The 25071-nt window shown below is 47.4% G+C and overlaps 1 protein-coding gene across 1 annotated transcript in view; it reads left to right on the top strand.

Moving 5' to 3' along the window:
- Nucleotides 1-25071, top strand: part of myo7aa (myosin VIIAa) — a 174237-nt gene that overhangs the window by 22525 nt on the left and 126641 nt on the right. Inside the window, 5 exon segments of the mRNA XM_072477386.1 lie at nt 2231-2352; nt 6582-6724; nt 18763-18876; nt 21837-21990; nt 23729-23805. Of these exon segments, the coding sequence (XP_072333487.1) occupies nt 2231-2352; nt 6582-6724; nt 18763-18876; nt 21837-21990; nt 23729-23805 (610 nt within the window).

The raw sequence follows: 25071 nt of genomic DNA, 5'->3' as shown, positions 1-25071 counted from the left end.
AAATTGATGTTGCAAGTCATGTTGCAGCTGTATCGAACCTGAGTTAGGCCACACTTGGAGTATAGTGTTCAATTCTGGTCGCCCCGCTACCAGAAGGATGTGGAGGCTTTAGAGAGGGTGCAGAAGAGATTTACCAGAATGTTGCCTGGTATGGAGGGCATTAGCTATGAGGAGCGGTTGAATAAACTCGGTTTGTTCTCACTGGAACGATGGAGGTTGAGGGGGCGACCTGATAGAGATCTACAAAATTATGAGGGGCATAGACAGAGTGGATAGTCGAGGCTTTTCCCCAGGGTAGAGGGGTCAATTACTAGGGGGCATAGGTTTAAGGTGCGAGGGGCAAGGTTTAGAGTAGATGTACGAAGCAAGTTTTTTTTTTTTACACTAGGGTAGTGGGTGCCTGGAACTCGCTGCCGGAGGAGGTGGTGGAAGCAGGGACGATAGTGATGTTTAAGGGGCATTTTGACAAATACATGAATAGGATGGGAATAAAGGGATACGGACCCAGGAAGTGTAGAAGATTGTAGTTTAGTCGGGCAGCATGGTCGGCACGAGCTTGGAGGGCCGAAGGGCCTGTTCCTGTGCTGTACTGTTCTTTGTTCTTGTTCTAAAACCAAAGGCATGCTGGGCCAGACATATCCTCTGACCTCAAAGATGGGTGAACACGCCCAAATCCATAAAAAGTATCGACAGAATATCCAAAGAAAATGAGAATTCCCAGGAAAAGACAATGTCTATGCAGATCAAAGAGCTCAAACACGGTGTATTATTGATGCAAGGCGATACACCGAGATAGATACAAGTTACAGAGTGACATAGATAAGCTGCAGCGCTGGGCTGAGAGATGGCAAATGGAGTTTAATGCAGAAAAGTGAGAGGTGATTCATTTTGGAAGGAATAACAGGAAGACCGAGTACTGGGCTAATGGTAAGATTCTTGGCAGTGTGGATGAGCAGAGAGATCTTGGTGTCCATGTACATAGATCCCTGAAAGTTGCCACCCAGGTTGAGAGGATTGTTAAGAAGGCGTACGGTGTGTTAGCTTTTATTGGTAGAGGGATTGAGTTTCGGAGTCATGAGGTCATGTTGCAGCTGATCAAAACTCTGGTGCGGCCGCATTTGGAGTATTACGTGCAATTCTGGTCGCCGCATTATAGGAAGGATGTGGAAGCATTGGAAAGGGTGCAAAGGGGATTTACCAGAATGTTGCCTGGTATGGAGGGAAGATCTTATGAGGAAAGGCTGAGGGACTTGAGGCTGTTTTTGTTAGAGAGAAGAAGGTTAAGAGGTGACTTAATTGAGGCATACAAGATGATCAGAGGATTGGATAGGGTGGACAGTGAGAGCCTTTTTCCTCGGATGGTGATGTCTAGCACGAGGGGACATAGCTTTAAATTGAGGGGAGATAGATGTCAGAGGTAGGTTCTTTAGTCGGAGAGTAGTAAGGGTGTGGAATGCCTTGCCTGCAACAGTAGTGGACTCGCCAACACTAAGGGCATTCAAATGAAATGAAATGAAAATCGCTTATTGTCACAAGTAGGCTTCAATGAAGTTACTGTGAAAAGCCCCTAGTCGCCACATTCCGGCGCCTGTTCGGGGAGGCTGGTACGGGAATTGAACCTTGCTGCTGGCCTGCCTTGGTCTGATATGGTCATTGGATAGACATATGGACGATAAGGGAATAGTGTAGATGGGCTTTAGAGTGGTTTCACAGGTCGGCGCAACATCGAGGGCTGAAGAGCCTGTACTGCGCTGTAATGTTCTATGTTCTAACTGCTGTATCTCTTTTCTGTGGAAAATGTATACCAACAAAAGCTCGAGAACCTACCATTAAAATTGCCTGATATAATCTTGCGAGCTTGCATGGAAGTGGGGGTTCAATTAAAGGGAGTTTCCAGTGAAGGGTTATATCTTGTCCTGCTCCAAACTCCATCCGTCCTCCCTCCCCAGGGTTCTGCTCCAGGCTCCATCACTGCCCACCAACCCTCCCCCAACACCTGTCTAGGGATCATTTTGTGACTGTAAACGACGGGTAACATAAAGAATGGATCCTTGTGAGTATCTCTGATCAGGCTTCACTCCTTGGGTTACCTTTGCACTGACATTGTTAAGGAATATAAACTTTCTTCTGATTTTATGAGCCCCTTACCCAGGCACGGCTAAACGGCCATGGGCTTGACCACAAATATAACCAGTGTTCTTTGCTTCTTTTATTTTTTTGTGTCTTCTAGTGGAGAATCCGGTGCTGGGAAAACCGAGAGCACAAAACTGATCCTGCAGTTCCTGGCAGCTATTAGTGGCCAGCACTCCTGGATTGAACAGCAAGTCCTTGAGGCAAACCCCATTCTAGAAGGTGAGCTGGGGAAGTTGTTGTCACCTTGAGTTAAGGTCCTGAGCTGTGCGAGATCCACCAGAGACATCGGCACAGATGCACGGAAAGTACCTTTGTCCACAATGTATACATTTACATGTTTGCGCACTTGATCTATTTTCTATTTTGATGTGTTCTGCCTTTCTGTGGGTTCAACAACACCCTGCATTTCTGTAACATCTTAGCAGAGTAAAAGACCAATACAGGAGATGTGAGGCCGGATGACCAACGTTTCGGACAATAAGGTAGGTTTTAAGGAAAGGAAAGAAATGGAAAGGTTTCGGAAGTAAATTCCAGAGCTTGGAGCCCAGTAAGATGAAGACCAGACCACCTGTGGTGGAGGGAAGGTGAACTGCATGTGCCAGAGGCCAGAATTGAAGGAAGACACAAGATTGCAGGGCTGGAAGAGGTTGTGGGGCCAGAAGAGATTACAGAGTTGGGGAGAGGGGAGGCCATGGAGGGGGATTTTAAACACTTGGGAGGAAATTAAGGCATTGCGGGACCAGGAGCCGATGTAGGTGGCACAGTGGTTAGCACTGCTGCCTCACTGCGCCAGGGACCCGAGTGCCGAACTCGGGTGACTGCCTGTGTGGAGTTTGCACGTTCTTCCCGTGTCTGCATGGGTTTGCTCCGGATGCTCCGGTTTCCTCCCACAGTCCAAAGATATGCAGGTTAGTTGGATTGGCCGTGCTAAATTGCCCCTAGGTGGAGTTACAAGAATAGGGTGGGGGATTTGGCCTAGGTAGGGTCCTCTTTCGGTGGGTCGGTGCAGACCCGATGGGCTGACTGGCCTCCTTCTGCACTGTAGGGATTCTATGAGGTCAGTCCAGGGGCGATGGATGAATGGGAGTAGGTATGAGTTAGGATACAACAGCGCTTGGTAGATGAGATGAGCCTCAAAGGTGATAAGGGGGGGCATAGTAGTTAGCACTGTTGCTTCATAGCGCCGGGGACCCGGGTTCGATTCCCGGCTTGGGTCACTGACTGTGCGGAGGCTGCACATTCTCCCCGTGTCTGCGTGGGTTTCCTCCGGGTGCTCCGGTTTCTTCCCACAAGTCCCGAAAGACCTGCTGTTAGGTGAATTGGACATTCTGAATTCTCTCTCAATGTACAGGTGCTGGAGTGTGGCGACTAGGGGCTTTTCACAGTTACTTCATTGCAGTGTTAATGTAAGCCTACTTGTGACAATAAAGATTATTATTATGACCTCTCTGAGATTCTGTCCCGCATTAATTCCTCATCAAGCCTAGAGGCAGAGAGCCCTAATATCTCACCAAAATGCCACCGCGTCCGCACTACTGCTCCTGATGCTAGTACACAGACCACAGGGGGGGCATGGGTTCGGGGGGTAAATGTGTATACACCTGGAAGAATAGCTTAATACTGATGTACAAGAAAAGGCCACGTAAAGGCCAGCAATGAATTGCAGAGAAAAGTTAGATTCAAAGCTACATTTGAAAATCCATATCCATGGACACAAGTGCGTCCAGAAATACATCATAGTTTTTCACATGTTCCTCTTGTCAAACAGTAGGCATCATCTGATGGAAACTGGTTTACTAGTATCTGCTTTCTGTTCATAATAATGATAGACCCCCCATTGATTTGAAACACGTATTCTGGTGGACTATCCCTCCTGTTTCCAATTTAGTTGTTAATTTTGGAACAGGTATCCTGAAGCTGAGATGCTTAAAACCAAAAAACGCTGTGAATATTCATCAGGTCTGGCAGCATCCATGCAGAGGGGGAGTTAACATTTCCGGGCAATGGTCCCTCATCAGAATTGGGAGAACATGGAGGTGGAATAATAATCTTTATTAGTGTCACAAGTAGGCTTACATTAACATTGCAATGAAGTTACTGTGAAACGCCCCTAGTCGCCACATTCCGGCGCCTGTTCGTGTACACCGAGGGAGAATTCAGAATGTCCAATTCACCTAACAAGCACGTATTTCAGGACTTGTGGGAGGAAACTGGAGCACCCGAAGGAAACCCACGCAGACACGGGGAGAACGTGCAGACTCCGCACAGACAGTGACCCAAGCCGGGAATCAAACCCGGATCCCTGGCGCTGTAAAGCAATAGTGCTAACCACTATGCTACCGTGCCGTCCCTGGGCCGAATGGCGGGAGAAGAGTCGTGGTGATGTCAGGCGATCAGGTGGGTAATCGGAACTATTACCCACATTTCTTCCAAAAATGTGAGCTGTGTTTGCGATATGCAATTGTTGAACTTAGGTTTGCGTGGCTATACAGTACCTAATTGAAAGATGAGGTACTGCTCCGGTTGAGCTTCATTTGAACTGGGTAGGAAGTTCTGAACAGAAAAGGGGCAGTGAATTAATATCCCAGCCAATGGCAAATGCCGAGCTGCCCAAATCCTAAAGGGAAACTTGAAACAGCTGCCCAAATGATATTTGCAATTTTGTACATTTATGAGGAGGTTTTCCTGAAATCAGGAAATGATGTTTCTGACCAATTGTGGTGATTTTATATTAAACATTTAATATAACAAAGACAATTTAATAAAATATACTCAAACAGAAGAAAGGCTTCACACAGTTAGCCGTACTTAAAACAGTTCCAAAAATCTTAGCTTAAACTACACTCCAGCGCCAACCTTCACTTTTCTGCTTGGCAACCGTCCTCATAGATTCTTAAATCTATAAAATTCCGGCAGATTTACCACATAATGCCCTGTTGCTGTTGGGTGTCCTTTGAGGCTGACTACTGGTTCTGCAGGCCTGGCCTTGTCCACAATGAGTCCTCCAGAAGATCTAGACAGCTATCCCCTTACAGAGGCTTCAGTGTTTTCTTAGATGTGTTCGTCTCCTTTGATCTCAATCTCTCAGAAGTTCCCCTTTCCCAGAACTGACCAAGTTACTTTCTTTACTTTGATAAATTCTATATTTAGAAAAGTAAAGTTACCCTGGGCAGGATTCTCCCATCCCCCGGCAGAGTGTCCACGCCATCGTAAACACCGTCGCGTTTTACGACGGCGTGAATGGGTCGCTGCCGGGAGTAATTCTGGCCCCTACAGGGGGCCAGCACGGCACTGGAGTGGTTCACGCCGCTCCAGCTGCCGATCCCGGCGCGAACTGTGCGCCGCGGGATCCGCCGGCACGGTGGCCTCCTTCGATGCGCCGGCCCCAGGCCGCATCGGAAGCCCCCCCCTCCCCACCGGGGTCGGAGCCCCCCTCGCCCCACAGGCCACCACCCGACCCTTGCATGCAGAGTTCCCGCCGGCTGTGAGCAGGTGTGGACGGCGCTGGCGGGACTCAGCGTTTTAACTGCGGCGGAACAGTCGCGGAGAGTAGCCCGCGACCGGCGCTGTGCCAAACACGCACATGTGCAGTTGTGCCGGCGCGGTGGCCTCGTTCAATGCGCTGGCCCCGACATAACATGGCGCAGGGGTACAGGGGCCGGCGGGTAGGAAAAGAGGGCGGGGGACAGAGAGGCAGGCCCGCCAATCGGTGGGCCCCGATCGCGGGCCAGGCTGCATCGGAGGCGCACGCACGCACACACGCGCACACGCACACGCACACGCACACGCACACACCGCCATCCGACCCTTGCACGCAGAGTTCCTGCCGGCTGTGAGCAGGTGTGGACGACGTTGGCGGGACTCGGCGTTTTAACTGCGGCCGCTCGGCCCATCCCGGGCCGAGAATTGGTGGACCAGCCATGGAGGGCGGCCCGTGACCGGCGCCCGCCAACGGTGCCGATTCTCTGCGGAGAATCGCGTGTCGGCGTCAGGGCGGCGTGGCGCCGTCGCTGGGCTTCTCCGGCCGGCCCAGGGCTGGGAGAATCCCGGCCCCCAATTTTTACAATATTGCAACTTGTAAATGTTCCCCTTTGAACTAAAACTACTTATTTTGTCGACATAATTAAATTCTTATTGAAGTCCTGACATGTCAATACCACTTCTTACTCGTGTCTCAACCCTTGCAGTCTCTCGGACTCTATCCGGTTGCATAAATCAAGGCCCCAGCTTGTTTACTAGTATATGAGATGTGACACTGATATTACCAAAAGAAAATATTAATTCCTCATTTTCCTTGAAACCAGCGAGTGAACAACCAAGCAATCCTCAATCTCGCTCTGTCTTCCCAATGTCGAGGAAACCTATTGCATCAGTGTGTTGTAGTTTAGAGTGGATCGCTGCACTGTCCTGTCCTAACGACCTTGCATATATATTTTTTTTTGCCTCAGCATTTGGGAATGCCAAAACAATCCGGAATGATAATTCGAGTCGCTTTGGGAAATACATAGACATTCACTTTAACAAGCGAGGGGCTATCGAAGGAGCCAAGATTGAACAATATCTGCTGGAGAAATCTCGAGTCTGTCGACAGGTAATAATGTGAAGGCAATAGGTGAAGGAACGGTTTCCGTTCTCTCTCGTCTGTGATGACCATTTCCAGGCTCTGCTCATAATTTCTGAGTCAGAAGAACTAAAAGAGAATAAATTGATAACTTAGCCAATATGTTGTGATGAGGTTAATTTCTTTGTATCATTAATTATCAATTTGGAACAGGCGCAGATTTGAAAATAGTAACATCAAAATTAGAAAGTTAATATAGAAAGTAAGTTTGATATTTGTTGTCACACTACAGGAGTGAAGGGAGAGACATGTTCTGCATTGTAACCAATACCCCTCTGTATGACATGTCACATAGGGTGGCATAGCACAGTGTTGCTTCACAGCGCCAGGGACCTGGGTTCGATTCCCGGCTTGGGTCACTGTCTGTGTGGAGTCTGCACGTTCTCCCTGTATCTGCATGGGTTTCCCCCGGGTGCTCCGGTTTCCTCCCACAAGTCCCGAAAGACGCGCTTGTTCGGTGAATTGGACATTCTGAATTCTCCCTCTATGTACCTGAACAGGTGCCGGAGTGTGGCGACTGGGGTGATATACATCACTAAGTACACAAAGGGTTAATGTACATACACTACACCTAGCTAGACACTAGAGGGAACACCAGAGACATGATGCACAGACAGTCAACCAATAGGTCAGTAAGCTAGGACACGACCAATGGGCAGTCACGATACACACAGAGGTGACACTACTACAGGAGGGCATCACACCAACCCATATAAAAGGACACATCACACCTGCTCAGTCTCTTTCCAGTAGAGACACTCAGTGAGTACAGACACAGGGTTGATTGAACATCACACCCACCACGTGGATTGTAGCAGACTGGTACGTCAGTCTGAGTAGCTATAGCAGGGTTAACAGTAGAGTCAAATCCAAGGAGGAGAATCGTTAACAGTAATGTGTTAAAGCTATCTCCAAGTCTGAACCTTCCTTTGTCAGAGTGCACATCAAGGAAGCAGCTTATGCCGCGTCAAGGGCATAACAAAACAGCGACTAGGGGATTTCCACACTAACTTCATTGTAGTGTTAATGTAAGCCTACTTGTGACAATAATAAAGATTATTATTAAACATGATTACATGGTCACACCATTAGAGGTACTTTCCTCCTCCATCTTACGACTGTGAGTGAGCAATGAACGCTTGACAACTGTGGCGTGGCAACCTGGTTATCCTTTGTTTATACTGGAGTAAAAGTTAAACCCCAGAAAACCAAACAGTATTTGAAGCAAAGCTGGCGATGAGGATGTTTTTCCAGTAATAGAAAGAAAAATAAATAGCCAGGCCTGGACTTCAAGGTAAAAAATCAATTTTCTTGGAGACCGTTCCCATCATTTATAAATGGTTGTCGGGAACAGGATTTTTAGTTTTGCTAAGAGTACATGTTAATTTTAGAAATGATAAAAAGCACTCCGGGTTGTTCTTGCGTTTGTTTCTACACGATCGCGACCCCGGAGCACTCTGGAGAGTCGGAGGCGGATTGAATCAGGTTATAAATACTAAACCTTTTGGGAAAACGAACAGAGAAAGCGAGGCAGTAAGGGGTAGGCTGTAAAAAGATGAGTTACTGATCAAGCCTAGGGAGTTTTTCCAGCTGTTGTTGGATCCTCAAACTCTGAGTGAGACCTGCTTTTGGGAAGAAGTGTCCAAACAGGGAAAAATACATCGATAGTCACCAACATTAAACTGGATTAAAACTAAATCTGCTTTTTTAGAAAAAAAACGATTGCTATTTGCAAAAGAGAAAAATAAAATCTTAAAGCCACTGTCCAACCAAGAAACTACTTTAAGAAACAGCCAAAGAAATTATACAAATTAAATTGGAAGAGAAAAAAATTACAGGGGAGGAAAAGTTGAAGGAAGTACCACTACTTAAGAACAGTTAACTGCGATGCGGGCAAAAGGTGGCGCTATGGAGCCATTCAACGAGAATAGAGTTCCTATGAAGAGAAGAGAGCTTCCAGAAATCCCCTGCTACAAGCAGGATACCAGATGAAACTAACTTTGTTGAATATAATAAGACAGAAAATTTTCACCGTGTTACAAAATGTTGTCCATCAGCCTGATACAGTAACTTGCGAGGAATTAACAAAGGCCCTTGGAGAATACTTCTCGCCAAACCATTAGTCGCGGCAGAGAGACTAAGGTTTCATTGACATAGTCAAAACAGGGTGAAAAATATTCCACAATTTGTCACAGTACTACAGAAACTAGCCAAGAATTGAGAGTTTGGATCGACCCTTGAGGACACGCTGCGAGACAGACTTGACAAAGCAGTGTCCGTGGAATTGGCAGCAAAAAACGCTTCCGAAATTGGAGCACAAAATGAATCCTGCTAAACGAAGATCTCGGCAAGCAAACTATAGGTGTGTCCAAGTGGGGCATTCTCCACAGAAATGTTGGTGTCGATAAAGCAAATGTCGTAATTGTGGCAAGAAAGGTCACATTACCAAGGCATGCTGGGCCAGACAATATCCTCAGGCCTGAATGATGGGTGAATGCACTCCAATCCACAAAAGAAATCTACAGAATGACAAAAGACCTAATGAAAATTCCCAGCAAGACTTTGTTATTGATAAATTATCAACAACAGCTCGAGGATGTGCCATTTAAACCATCTGATATCATGAGAACTTGCACGGAAGAGGTGGTTCCAGTGAGAGTTGGTGCAAGTCGAAGTGAATGGTTAATTCCATTACAGGTGGTAGAAGGCAATTTTCCTGCGTGGCAGAACAAAATCAAACTCAATTGGTAAGTGGTGAACCGACTGGTTGATGGAAAGAACACGTTCCAGAAACTCTTGCGTACAAGAAAATATTTGAAAACACTTTTTAGGGGAAGTGACCAAGTTTGAGGCAAGGGTCAAGATAAAACCTGATGACAACCTAAATGCGTAAAGGCAGGAACTATGCCATGTGCTGTCAAACCAAGTTGAAGTGGAACTTGGCAAATTGGTCAAAGATGGCATGATCAAGAGTGTGACGACAAGGGATTGGGCAACCCCGATTATTCCAGTTATCAAGCCAGTGGGCTGAGTGAGAATCTGCGTGGGGACTTTGAAATGATGATCGAACCAGTGTTGTGTGCTGACCGGTATCCTTCACCATTAATAGAGGACCTAATTGCTGAATTGTTGGGGTGACGAAAGGTCAATAAGATGCATTTGTCCCAAGCCTACTTCCAGGTGAAGGTAGCAACTGAGTCACAACCTTTTATAACCATTGTAATTCACAAAGGACTGTTTAGGTTCAAGAATCTATCATTCGCAGTGACGTTTGCTCCAGTCCTATTTCAATACTCCATGGACCAAATCCTTAGTACCTTGATGTTCAATGCTGTTTGGACAACATATTTTACTTACTGGGAGGACTGAGCAGCTAAAGAATTTAGAGTCGAGGTAATGTCGAATTTTGAAAATTCTGGAATTATTTGTTTCTGTAAAATATTTTATTAAGACACGTGAGATTTTATAACAGTAACAGTAAACCATATACAAACAACCAGAAACATAGTGCAACGATCCGCTACCTCCCTCACTGGTCTCACCTTCCTAGAACAGTAATCTAGACCAACTCTGACAGTTAATTTTCTCCAAAGAAGTCGACAAACGGCTGCCACCTCCGGACGAACCCTAGCATTGACCCTCTCAGGGCGAACTTGATTTTCTCCAGACTGAGAAAGCCCGCCATGTCATTGACCCAGGTCTCTGATTTTGGGGGCTACGAGTCTCTCCAGCTAACAGTATCCGTCTCCGGGTTACCAGGGAGGCAAAGGCCAAGACGTCGGCCTCTCTCGCACCCCGGTCCTCCGACACTCCAAAAATCGCCACTTCTGGACTCGGTGCCACCCTTGTTTTCAACACCGTGGACATGACGTCTGCAAACCCCTGCCAGAATTCCCTAAGCTTCGAACATGCCCAAAACATGTGGACATGGTTCGCTGGCTCTCTGGCGCACTTTGCACATCTGTCTTTTATCCCCAAAAACGTGCTCATCCAGGCTACCGTCATGTGTGCCCGGTGAACGACCTTAAATTGGACCTTGGATTGTATCAGGCTGAACTTGGCGCATGATGTGGACATGTTGACCCTGCTTAACGCATCCGCCCAGAGACCTGTCTCTATCTCTTCCCCCTAACTCCTCCCATTTGTGCTTTAGCTCCTCCCTGAGTTTCCTCTGACTCCCATGAGTTCTTTATAGATATCTGAAACCTTTCCCACTCCCACCCATACTCTAGAAATTACCCTATCTTGTATCCCACGTGGCGGTAAGAGTGGGAAGGTTGGAACCTGCCTTCGCAAAAAGTCCCGAATCTGCAGATATCGAAACCCATTCCTTCCCATCAACTCAAACTTCTCCTCTAACTCCCTCAAACCGGGGAAGCTCCCCTCTAACAAATCTCCTATCCTCCCGATTCTCTGCCATCCCCAAAACCCTCCATCCAGTCTCCCTGGGGCAAACCGATGATTGCTACAGATTGGAACGCAAACCGATGCTGCCTCCGCTCTCCCATGTTTCCTCCACTGCCCCCAGACTCTCAGCGCTGCCACTACCACTGGGCTTGTGGAGAACCACTGCTAAAGTTTGGCAGTGCCTGCTCACCCTTCCTCCGGTCACGCTCCAGCATCCCCTCCTTCACTTGCAGTGTTTTACACGCCCAAACAAAACCGGAGATCACCTTATTTACCCGCTTGAAAAAGGCCTTTGGATTAAGATGGGGAGGCACTGAAAAACAAACAGGAATCTCGGGAGGACCGTCATTTTCACTGTCTGTACCCTCTCCGCCAGTGACAACGGGAGCATATCCCACCTTCGGAAGTCCTCTTTCATTTGTTCCACTAACCGGGTCAAGTTTAGTTCATGTAACATCCCCCAGTCTCGTGCCACCTGGATCCCTAAATAAAAGAAGCTGGCTCCCACCCCTCTGAACGGCAGCTCTCCCAGTCTCCTCTCCTACCCCCTTGCCTGGATCGCAAACATCTCGTTTTTCCCCATGTTCAATTTGTACCCCGAAAAACGGCCAAATTCTCCAAATATTTTCATGATCTCTCCCATCCCCTCTAATGGGGCGGAAACATACAAGAACAGGTCGTCAGCGTATAACGAGACCCTGTGTTCCACCCCACCCTGGACCAGGCCCTGGAAGCTCTTAACGCCATAGCCAGTGGCTCAATGGTCAGAGCGAACAGCAATGGAGAAAGGGGGGCATCCCTGCCTTGTCCCCCGGTGCAGTCTAAAATAGCCCGATGTCAGCCGGTTTGTTCGAACATTCGCCTCTGGTGCCTGGTACTGCAGCCTGACCCAGTCGATGAAACCCGAACCACCCCAACACCTCCCACAGATAGTTCCATTCCACCCGGTGAAAGGCCTTCTCCGCGTCCATTGCAACCACTACCTCCATCTCCTTTTCCTCTGGGGGCATCATGATTACATTCAAGAGCCTTCTAACATTGGCTGTTAGCTGCCTACCCTTAACGAACCCCATCTGGTCTTCGCCTATCACCCCCGGGACACCGTCTTCTATCCTTGAGGACAAGATTTTCGCTAACAGTTTGGCATCAACATTCAATAGGGAGATCGGCCTGTAAGACCCGCATAGCTCAGGGTCCTTCTCCTGCTTCGGGATCAGTGAGATCAAGGCCTGTGACATTGTCGGGGGATGAACACCGCGCTCCCTTGCCTCGTTAAATGTCCTCCCCAACAGTGGGCCCAGCATCTCCCAGAACTGTTTATAAAACTCCACCGGGTAACCATCTGGTCCCAGGGCCTTGCCTGACTGCATGGCCTCCAGTCCATCTGCTATTTTTTCAATACCTAATGGGGGCTCCCAGTCCTTCTACCAAACCCTTCGGGAACTCCAGCCCTCCCAGAAATTGCCTCATTCCTTCCACTCCCGCTGGGGGTTCTGACTCGTATAGCCTGCTGCAGAACTCCTTAAACACCATGTTGACCCCTGCTGGGTCCAAAATTGTGTTACCTCCTCTGTCCTTCACTCTCCCTATCTCCCTAGCTGCCTCCCTTTTCCTGAGCTGGTGTGCCAGTATTCTACTAGCCTTCTCTCCATACTCTTATCTCGCCCCCACCACCTTCCCCGTAGATAACGAGCCAAGTTCCACCCCTAGCCTCCGTCGTTCCTTCAGTAATCCTACCTCCGGGGGCCTCCGCATACCTCCTGCCTACCTGGATTGAATTGGATTTGTTTATTGTCACGTGTACCGAGGTACAGTGAAAAGTATTTTTCTGCGAGCAGCTCAACAGATCATTAAGTACATCATTGTACATTAAGTACACCTGAAGTATTTCCCCGACCAACCTATCCACATCTGCCCTCTCTTCCTTCTCCCGATGGGCCTGAATCAAAATCAGCTCCCCACTGACTACTGTCTTCAGTGCGTCCCAAACCATTGCTGCTGAGACCTCTCCCGTATCGTTAATCTCCAGGTAATTCTGGATGGTTTCCCTCACCCGCCCACACACACCCTCGTCCGCTAACAGTCCCACATCCAATCTCCATTGCGGGCGCTAACCATCATTTGATCAGCTTGTGTGAATCCAGATCCGGGATCTTCCCTTACACCCGTCTTACAAACTCCACATCATTCCAGTTGGGTGCGTAAACATTCACAAACACCACCGGCAACCCTTCCAGCTTCCTGCTAACCATGATATATCTACCCCCCATATCCGCAACTATTCTCCCCGCCTCAAATGACACTCGCTTATTAATCAGGATCACGACCCCTCTAGTCTTGAGACCAGCCCCGAGTGAAATACCTGCCCAACCCATCCCTTCCTTAGTCTAGTCGATCAATTACCCTCCGGTATGTCTCCTGTAGCATTACCACGTCCGCCTTCAATCCCTTCAGATGTGTGAACATGCGAGCCCTCTTAACCGGCCCATTCAGCCCCCTGACAATCCACATGATATCTCCCCCCCCCCCCCGTGTTAACAGCACAATAAATGAAACCCCCTTCGACAAACAAAACATCTGCTCACCCCCCACTGCGCTTCCGTCAGCCAACCTGCCCAGCTGGCTTGGTGACTCTTCGCCCCCCCCCCCCCCCCCCCCCCAGCCCATGGCACCAGACATCTTACCTCCTATTGTTCCCTCCCCCTCTCGGACATACCTATTTGAAAGGTGCGTTTCCACCCAAACACATCCAAAGATAAAACATCAAAGATTCACCCACCCTTCCCCCACCAGTTTAAACTTAACTCACAAAACTTGGCAACAGCCCCAAGAAAACATTTCTCATGTAGTGCAAAAGTAAGAACCATTTTAGCAGAATCCCTACAGCAAGGATCAGTCCCCTCAGTCTCTATCTAGGACTTTGCTTTTCACAAAGTCCATTGCTTTATCCGGCAACTCTAAGTAAAATTGCCACTCTTCATAGGTGACCCGTAAACGAGCTGGATAAAGTAGACCAACCTTCACCTTCCTCTTGAAAAGGGTCGATTTCACTCTGTTGAATCTCGCTCTTCTCTTGGCCAGGTCCGCACCCAGATCCTGGTAGATGCGCAGAATGTTATTCTCCCAGTTACAGCTCCATGTCTGCTAGGCCCAACGCAAAATCTGCTCCTTCTCCAGGAATCTGTGCATTTGCACGACCATCGCCCTCGGTGGTTCAGTCGCCCGCGGCAACCTCGCAAGCGTTCTGTGCACTCTGTCCACTTCCAGGGGTCTAGAAAACAATCCCTCGCCCATTAACTTCTCGAGCATCTTCGTCACATAGAAGACCCTTGCGGCCGTTCCCTCACATCCCTCAGGGAGGCCAACGATCCTCGCGTTCTGCCAGCGGGACCTAATCTCTAGGTCGTCCACCTTGTATTGCAGCCTTTTCTGGTGCTCTTTCATCGGCCCCTCCAGCGCAGTTAGATGTTGCTCATGCTCAGCCATCGTTTCCTCCACCTTCTGAACCGCCCGATCGTGGGCTTCCAGCCTCTGCTCCACCCGAGTGATCGACTCCTCGAATGGGTCCAAGCATTACTTTTTTTGCTTGGCAAAGCCCTCCCGAATAAACTCCACCAGCTGGTCCGGTGTTCACTGGGCCGCCGAGCCAGTACTCTGCAGATCCACCATGCTTTCCTTTGCTGCAGAATCTACACGCGCCTGCTCGATTCGGTTCTTCCTTCCCTTATGTCCACCTTTGTACCATGTCTCCATTTACGGGGTGGGATTCCTCCTCACAGTCTCATCCACCACCGGCCCCTCAGCAAAGTTTTGAAAAAAGTCGGAGGAAAAAGGTCCAAAAAGTCCGTCACGAGCGGGCGCCGCCAAATGTGCGACCTGCTCCCTCATGGCCGCCACCGGAAGTCAAAATTCTGGAATTATTAATATCATTAGATGCATTGGCTAAGAGCACTGGGATTGTGTGCTTTTGGGAAAATGTAGATTGTGGTTTATAACATAAAAGAGGGCATGTGAATGGGTTTGTTCCAATTCCGTAGACTAGGATAAATCAGGGGTGAAAACCTGTGCATGAGGCCAGATACTTGTCAGGAGGTTGTACTTATTCCAGAGATTAGTGAACCCCTGGGGCAGGCTACCAGTGGCCAAAATTCACTGAATTCCTTTGAGAGACAGCTAGACTTGTTTCTGTCTGATGTGCAGGTCACATTTTACAAAGGGTAGATCTTGCCAGGACTAAGACAATTCGCTATTATGAGGAGCATGGACGGAATGGATAGTCAGTTTTTCCCAGGGTGGAAGAGTCAATTACTAGGGGACATAGGTTCAAGGTGAGAGGGGCAAAGTTTAGTGAAGATGTGCGAGGGAAGTTTTTTTACACCGAGTAGTAGGTGTCTGGAATTCGCTGACGGCGGAGGTGGTGGAAGCATACATGATAGTGACGTTTAAGGGGCATCTTGACAAATACATGAATAGGATGGGAATAGAGGGATATGGGCCCTGGAAATGTAGAAGCTGTTAGGTTAGATGGGCAGCATGGTCGATGCAGGTTTGGAAGGCTGAAGGGCCTGTTCTGTGGAATCCATGGTGTACTGTTCCTTAGCAAGGGACACGAGTTAGTGTGGAATCCTGATATCCTGTTTCTTAGCGAAGGACATAAGTTAGTATGAAAACCATAATATTCCGTTTCTCAGTGAATGACGCAAGTCTGTGGAGACAGGACGATGGAGGTAGCCTTCTCTCAGGAATGCACTTCTCGGTAAACTATCGTAACCTCCAAGGGCAAAGGGGAGATGATTACGTAAAAGAAAGATTGAAAGACCTTGCTCTTCTATTGGTCAGTTTGCCCTGTCTGCTATTGAATTACTATCCTTTCATTGGCCTAAAATGAAAAGTTAACTGTGATATTATTGATGTGGAGATGCTGGCGTTGGACTGGGAGTGTAATAGACATCTACAGACGTTGAAAGATGCCGTCGTAAGAACGGGATATAGCGCTCGACTCATCGATTGACAGTTCCAACGCGCCACAGCAAAAAAACGCGCCGAACTCCTCAGAAGACTAACACAGGACACAACCGACAGAGTACGCTTCGTCGTTCACTACTTCCCCGGAGCGGAGAAACTACGACATCTTCGCGGCCTTCACCACGTCATCGATGAAGACAATCATCTTGCCAAGGTCATCCCCACAGCCCCACTACTTGTCTTCAAACATCCGCGCAACCTCAAAGAGACCATTGTTTGCAGCAAACTACCCAGCCTTTAGAACAGCAACCACGACACCACACAACCCTGCCCTGGCAATCTCTGCGAGACGTGCCAGATCATCGACATGGGTACCACCATTACACGTGAGAACACCACTGCAAGACGTGCCAGATCATCGACATGGGTACCACCATTACACACGAGAACACCACCCACCAGGTACGCGGTACATATTCGTGCGAATCGGCCAACGTTGTCTACCTCATACGCTGCAGGAAAGGGTGTCCCAAAGCGTGGTAGATTGGCGAGACCATGCAGACGCTGCGACAACGGATGAACGAACATCGCGCAACAATCGCCAGGCAGGAATGTTCCCTTCCAGTCGGGGAACACTTCGGCAGTCAAGGGCATTCAGCCTCTGATCTTCGGGTAAGCGTTCCCCAAGGCAGCCTTCAGGACGAGCGACAATGCAGAATCGCTGAGTAGACACTTGTAGCCAAGTTCCACACACATGAGTACGGCCTCGACTAGGACCATAAATATTATATATGTTTCTGGAACCTACCTCTTCATTCACCTGAGGAAGAAGCAGTGCTCCGAAAGCTAGTGATTTGAAACAAACCTGTTGGACTTTAACCCCGGGTTGTAAGACTTCTTACTGTGGTATTATTGGTGTTTGTGACATGCAGGTGAAGGATTAGACTGCAACTGTAATTCTATTGGTTAATCAAGCTATAAATGTTTCTGCTAGACTCGGGTAGAGTGATGCAGTGAACTTCACTGTGTTGCTCTCCGTGTGCACATGTCAATAAAGGTGGATCAAAGAGTGCTCCCGTGTCTGCCTTGTAATATTTCAACAGTTCCTGCGCTGTACTTTTTCTTTGTTCTTTATTCTCTTGGTTTAGTTTTGCCCTACGGGGGAGAATTTTCCAGGTTTTCTGTTCCTGGATTGGCCTTTGCTTTCAATCTGGTTTTTCCACTTCTGGGAAATTGCAAGTCGCAACAGTCCCAGAGAACCGTAGGCTGCGCTCCCCCTTTGTGAGGGAGAGCTGACTGGTGGTGAGAGTCACCGTGCCTCAGGCGAGGTTGACAAGATGGGACCTTCATGAATAACTTTAGCCGGTACGGGAATGGAACCTGCGCTGTTGGCGTGGCACAACATCACAAAGCAGCTGTCCAGCCAATTGAGCTAACCGACTCCCTGTAGAAGATTACATGGTTTCAGGTGGGGTGGGCATTCTACATAATAGGTCAAATCCTGCGGACAGCGGTGAAGCAGAGACAATTCTGAGGCTGTTTAGCACTGGGCTAAATCGCTGGCTTTGAAAGCAGACCAAGGCAGGCCAGCAGCACGGTTCAATTCACGTACCAGCCTCCCCGAACAGGCGCCGGAATGTGGCGACCAGGGGCTTTTCACAGTCACTTCACTTGAAGCCTACTTGTGACAATAAGCGATTTTCATTTCATTTCATTCACTGCTGACTACTTGAAGAATGACGTAGGCTGCGGTGGGAACTTGCTCCACTGGCTGCAGAACATGTCCGGTAGTGAAAGCAGTGCAGCGGTTCGGCAATAAGGCCCATTGCTGCCATGTTCCCCTGCCCCCATCAATGTCACTGGAAGAAGTCACGCCCCCCTCCCAGCGATGATTGATTGATTGTGTTCCGGTAGGATTGTTACGCCAATGTATTTTCAACGGCCGGTTTCATGCGAACATGAACAATTTTAAGAGTTTTGAAATTCCTAGAATGTTTTGATGCATTTGAAGAAGTTCCTGTTAAAAGTAAAGGGCCCTCTTGAGAAACATGCCACATCAGGTTAATGAGTGAACATGCCACCGATGAACACCAGGAATGTGTGAGGTTAGAAATGCAGAACAAAACGATGTGGCGAATGACTAGAGCTATCACCTAGATTAACAGTCAGAAGGCACTAATCCTTTCAAAGTACCCGAAAATATAATTGTTTTTGAAAGTCCATACAATATTAATCCTTGTCATCAAAAGCTCTGTTTTGCATACTTGGATCATAATGATAAAGCAAGCACAACTGCCCAACCCTGCTTTGGGACAGTGACGATCTGATGGAATGGTTGATGACAGCCAATTTGCAGGTCCAAATTCCCCATCATAGATAAACTATGATGACCCATCTCCTGCAGTATAAATGGTTCTTTTTTGTACGATTGGTATTCTCGCAAAGTGATCTGATGAGTGCAAGATGCAAAACTTTGACAAAAAGTCATCTTTTCAGCAAAATCACTATTTTGTTAAAGGAAATAAAATCCAATACACCGAGTGAATATCTACAAATCAACTTACCATTCAATTAATTTTCTATCCTTCTCAAATATGGTTGATTTTTCTTTTTTTTTTTTCTTCATGTCTTTGCAGGCCGATGGGGAGAGGAACTATCACATCTTCTACTGTATGTTGATGGGGATGAGTCGTGACCAGAAGAAGGCACTGGGGCTGGGGAAAGCTACAGATTACACCTACCTAACCATGGTGAGACCCTGAGCACGGGCTGGATTTGGGAGGTTATTCCGTGGGAAGTTGCTAATGAACTGGGAACTGTGACCTATTCCATGCATTGATCCTAAGGGGGGACAGGAGTGAACGATGAAGGTGTTTTATAGATTTGCAGAAATAATTTTTAAAAATATATGTTTAGAAGAGTTTAAAAAAAATAAATTATAATCAACACAAACAAGAGCAAAATATTGGGAAAAATCACAAGCAAATGTGAAAGTTTTTAAAAAAAAACAACAAATAATTAACTTAAATACTAAAAATGACGTAAACCCCCGAACAGCTGATGGTGGCTAACCTCTTAAAAAAGGAAATACTTGGCTGCCATCTTAAATGGAACCTCTCCACAGATCCCCCTGAGGGTAAATTTGACTTTCTCCAAGAATAGAAATGACATTAAGTCACCCAACCAAACAGAGACACTGGGCGGAATGAGAAACCTCAAGTGAGCAACACTCACCTCTGGGTGAGGCAAAGGCAACAACATCTGCCACCACCCCAGACATGATCGATTTACCTGCAGGGGGCTCCCGTTCTATAAAGATCACAGTAAAAGGATTTAAAAGCCACATTGACCTGGAGAGGATGTTTCCGTCCAGATTGAGTATCCGAGGGATCTCACGGGAGGCCGCTTAACATTTTAAGTTGGTGAGCCGTGTGGCGATAGGCCATCTCCCCATACTCATTAAAAAGTCCCCTGGAGTGTTGTTGCTGACGCACCGACTGCAAGTTGACAGGAGCTCGAACTGGGTCTGTAATCTTTTCCTATTTGCCAAGTGGGATCCAGGGAGTACTGGTGATCCACCTCTCGAATGGAATCCACCAGCCTCTGCTGCTTCAACTTTGTTACCTTCAACATGTATGCCCCCCCTGCCCCAAGGACTGCCTTAAGAGCCTCCCACAGGGTGGTAGGTGAGATTGAATCGGACCTGTTAGACTTTATATAGTCGTCTATGGAGATGGACACACTCAATGTTTTTATCAGCCAACAATGTAGTATCTGATCTCCAGGGTGGACGGACGTTGGGTGGGGCCAGACTCTAACAAAACATCAATTAAGTGCGGGGCGTGGTCTGAAATAACAATTGCTGAATTCCCACCACTGAAGAGAGGAGAACCTAATGCAAAACAGAAAAATCAATACGGGAATATGCATGGTGGATATGTAGACGGGGGAAAAAGAGAGAAGTCTCTATCGTTCGGGTGCAAAAAGTGCCCCCCCTCCCACCACCACCACCATGTGGCTGAAAGCAGACCGAGGCAGGCCAGCAGCGTGGGTTCAATTCCTGTACCAGCCTCCCCGAACAGGCGCCGGAATGTGGCGACTAGGGGCTTTTCACAGTAACTTCATTTGAAGCCTACTTGTGACAATAAGCTTTTCATTGTGACAATTTTCATTTTCAGAGCGTTTTAGGTTTGGAACAATCCAATCCAGGGTCCAAGACGCAATTCAGGTCATCACCTAAAATAAGCTGATGTGAGTCGAGGTTGTGCAGGGACGCTAACGGAGTTAATAAAATTCATCCCATCCCATTTGAGGGCATAAACATTGACAATAACCACTGGGGTGTTAGACAACAGTAACAGGTCGACCATTGAGGTTGGTTATAATCTGAGAGGGGGAAAACTGAATTTTTTTTTTTTTTTTTTTTTTTTTTTTTTTTTTTTTTTTTTTTTTTTTGTTAATTAAAATCGCCGTATCCCTTGCTTTGCCATTGAAACAGACGAAAAGCGTGCCCAACCCCCCCTTGCGCAGCCTGGTCTGATCCCTTACACGCAGATACGCAAGTGAGTCTCCTGTGAGAAAACAACATTGGAGTTTAAACAAATGCCCATGACCTCTTCATTGGGCCATTCAAACCTCTCACATTCTAGGTGACTAAACGGATTGGAAGTCTCCCACCCCTCCCTTCATCCGGAGGCAGCCATTCCCACCAAGAGAGGTCACTGAAAAGATGAAGCAAACAGATCCACCCAAGATGGCCACCAAGCCAAGTCCGAAGACGGGACAAAGGAAAACCAGCAGACACTGTCAGCAAAAGTACCCCCAACACCCCCTGCCCCTATCAATCCCAAAAATGGCATAACCATTGAATATAACCACACCCAAAAGCAAATAAAAGACTTTTATCGTAAGACTAAAATGTACATTTAACAGAATCAAACAAAACAAAAACTCTTATGAGCTCATTTTCTTAATTTTTTTTTATAATTAGCCCCAGTGAACCCTCCCATTAACTAACTCCCTGGTTAGCAGGGAGACTCCCAACTGGAGAAAAATAAATAACAAAACCCCAATTATCTTGCAATGTCCCACTAGCGACTAAATGTCGTGCCAAACAACAACATTGAAAAGAGAAAATAATGTGTTTTTTTTTTTTTGAATCACCCAAGTAGTAGAGAACCTGAAATCTAATCAAAGGCAATAAGATTGCCAAAAGAAAGGAAATACAAGCAAAACAACATTTATACAGCGCCCAACTTGTGCCTTTTACCAAAAGAGACCGCATCTCCCGGCTTGTTAAATAAATAAGTCTTTTTCCTCAAACGTGACTCTTAAGACGAGCTGGAAAGGCCATCCCGAACATGACCACCCCTCTTGTACAGGGCGGCTCTTTTTTCCGCTAACTCCACACTCCTGTCCTAATGCAGCCTTTTAAAAGGACATGGCAATGATAAAGCAGACAAACATCTCAAAGGGAACTTGCAAAATTAAAATGTGATGGGTCTCCATCACCTGTTTTTGACAATGTGATTGCCATTTAACAAAGTGATTGACATTGGGCCATAACAATGTAATTAATAAGACATTGACAACAGATTTCCACTACTCTGATGCACCCTCTTCCGCAGTGGTACAGAAAGACCCCTCACTTTGTTCAGTCTTCCTGTGTAGCTGAACACCCATGTCTAGTACCATATTCCATTTATTGCAGGGGCATTGCACGTTCTGCGATGGCCGTGATGACAACAAGGAGTACGCCAACATTCGCTCCGCCATGAAGGTTCTCATGTTTACCGACACGGAGAACTGGGAGATCTCCAAGTTGATGGCTGCAATTCTACACATGGGCAACCTGGCGTATGAACGTAAGACTGGAGATGAGCGGCTTTGTAAAGGAAGGAAAGCTGGAAATATGAGATTAATGGTGGGGGCATCTTGTACTTCCAGCAGCCAGTTGTTACATTATATGCTCAGTGTATTAATGAGGGAGGGCTGAATTGATGGAAGAGCCTCTGGTGGTTAGATAAAGGTTGTGTCAATCAGTTCATGGGGGTGGTGGCAGATGCCACGGAGCTTTTTGAAGAAGTGAAAGTTGTTGTGCTATGTTCCTGGCCAACATTCTTCCCTCGACAATATCACCAAAACTTGATTGCTTGTGGGACCTTGCTGTAATTGCTGAGCTACGTGTTGGCTGTAAAGCACTTTGCTTGGAGTTCTACAGCACTTTTTCACCAAAGAAGCATTTACCATTGTAATATCGGAAAGGTGGCAGCCAATTTGTGCATAGCAAGCTCCCACAAACAACAATAAGATGATGACCAGGCAATCTTTTTTTTTAGTTCGGGGTGTAGGGCGTGAGTATTGGTGAGGACTGTCTGTTTGCAATGGTGCCAAAGGATCTTTTGAGTCCAGCTGACTGGGAGATGGGGCAGGGGCATCTCATTTGAATGTTGGCACCTTCAAAAATGCAGCACTCACACATTACTGCAAGGGGAGTCCCTCCCCTCATTCCAGTGCCCAGGTCTCTGGTGTGCAACTTGAACCCACGACCTGCTGACTCGAGCGTTACCCATTCAGCCTCAGCTGACAGGTGGCACATTAGGGTCACCTTGAGGATATGCTGGATACTAGTCAAGGCAAAGTTTTATTTTAAAAGAAATCGAAACACAAACCATGACCCCTTGTTATTTGTGGAGGTGTCACCGCCAAGTCCAGGCTTAGCTCATCCGTTGTCCAATAGCCTTAATTTTCTGTTAGTGTCACTGTTGCAGTTGAATCCTTTTTTTCTCTGTCCCACTCCCCCAATCACAGATAATGGAAATGAGAGTTTTTCTTCTTTCGTGGAACGTGAGCATCTTTTGCAGGACTAGCGTTAACCGCCCCTTCCTAATTACCCTTGAAGGTGGTGGTGAGCTCTCCTCTTGAATCGCTGCTGTCCATGTGGTGTAGATACACTCATGGTGCTGTTGGGGAGGGAGTCCCAGAATTTTTACCCAACCAAAAGTTAAGGAACCACTTCCAAGTGGTGGTGTTCCCAGATATCTGCTGCCCTGGTCTTTCTAGCAGTTGTGTGTTTGGAAGGTGCTGTCGAAGGAGCCGTGGTGAGTTGTCGGGGAGCATCTTGTAGATGGTACGTATTGCTGCTACAGAGTGTCAGTGCTGGGGGGGGGGCGGGGGGGGAGTGAATATTGAAGATGGTGAATGGGATGCCAATCAAGCGGCTACTTGCTCCTGGATGGTGTTGAGCTCCTTGAGCGTTGTTGGAGCTGCACTCATCCAGGCAAGTGGCGATTATTCCATCGCTCTTGTGCCCAGTACCCCTTCTAACCCTGAGATGCGGGTGATCTTGCAGGTTAGGAATAGTAGCTGGTGATGGGAGAATGGGGTAGCTTCTGCCTCCTTCACTAGAAACACCTGTGTTTGCATCTGATATAGTGCATAATATAGTCCGTGCAATTGAACCTGCAGCTAATGATGGATTGTAATTAGCATGCAGCAGGGATCCCAGTGTTTTGCTCCTGGTATAATGAGCAAGGATAATAATTGTTTGATTCCAACTGCAATTGAGATAATTTGCTTTTGTTTATCCTGCTGATCCTTCAGCTCGAGTGTATGACAATCTGGATTCGTGCGAGGTCGTGTACTCCACACAACTGACGACTGCCGCCGTTCTCCTCGAGGTGGGTATGTTGAGATGCCCTCCCACAATATTGGTGTTGTCTGCGTCCAGCCATCACGCAGGCCCGTTTGTCTTCATACTGATATCAAACACGCAAATATTTCCTGCTTCCGTTGGTAATATCGGCACGTTCCAGGCAGAATTGTGCGGACCACTGCAAACAAAGGCTGAATTTTAAATGCAAGTGATCTGCGCCCAAAATTGCTTGTGCTTTTGTTTCAGCTGATTAGTTTTCTGTTTTTAAACCTTTTCATGATTCAGTTTGCTTCAGTTTCCCCTATGGCCACAATCTGGCCATGCCCTCTGAAATTAAATGAAAATCGCTTATTGTCGCAAGTAGGCTTCAAATGAAGTTGCTGTGGAAAAGCCCCTAGTCGCCACATGTTCGGGGAGGCTGGTACGGGAATTGAACCGTGCTGCTGGCCTGCCTCGATCTGCTTTCAAAGCCAGCGATTTAGCCCAGTGTGCTAAACCAGCTTGTTTGCGATTCTGCCAATTGTCCTGTTTCAGGCAGGCTCAACAAATCGGGTTCATTTTTCTCAACTGCTCAGCCACCGGCTGTGCTAAGAAACTGACTAGTGAAATCACTCAAAGGGTCGGTATCTTTTTTTATCATCATTTTCTCGAGTGTTTAAATCTGGCTACTCATTGGGTCAAACAACTTAATCAAAAAACGACACCCCTGGTCATTATCACGTTGCTGTTTTGTGGGAGCTTGCTCTACATTCATCGAATCCCTACCGTGCAGAAGGGGGCCATTCGGCCCATCGAGTCTGCACCGACCCTCTGAAAGAGCCCCGGGACCCCAACCAATTTGTGGACTCCTAAGGGGCAATTTTTAGCATGGCCGGTCCACCTAACCGGCACATCTTTGGACTGTGGGAGGAAACCGGAGCACCCAGAGGAAACCCATGGGGAGAAAGTGTAAACTCCGCACAGAGAGTCACCCAAGGCTGGAATTGAACCCATGTCCCTGGTGCTGTGAGGCAGCAGGGCTACCCGCTGTGCCACCGTGCCACCCTAAGGTAGCTGCTGCATTTCCCATATTACAAAATGACTTCATTGACTGAAAAGCGCTTTGGGACGTTCTAACTAAGGTTGGGAAAGACATTCTGTTGAGAAAAAATATTATTTCCAACCCTCTTCAGAGAACATGGCAGTCTATTTGTGCAGAGTGAGCTCCCAATGTGAGAATGACCATGATGCTTGTACCGATAGTGATTTGAAGGATTAAAGGTTGGCCAGGGAGTCCAGCCCCCCCTTTGGA

The sequence above is a fragment of the Scyliorhinus torazame genome, chromosome 15, assembly GCF_047496885.1.
Source record: "Scyliorhinus torazame isolate Kashiwa2021f chromosome 15, sScyTor2.1, whole genome shotgun sequence".
Taxonomy (NCBI): domain Eukaryota; kingdom Metazoa; phylum Chordata; class Chondrichthyes; order Carcharhiniformes; family Scyliorhinidae; genus Scyliorhinus; species Scyliorhinus torazame.
The sequence above is the reverse complement of the archived record's forward strand: the minus strand, read 5'-3'. Positions and strand labels throughout refer to the sequence as shown.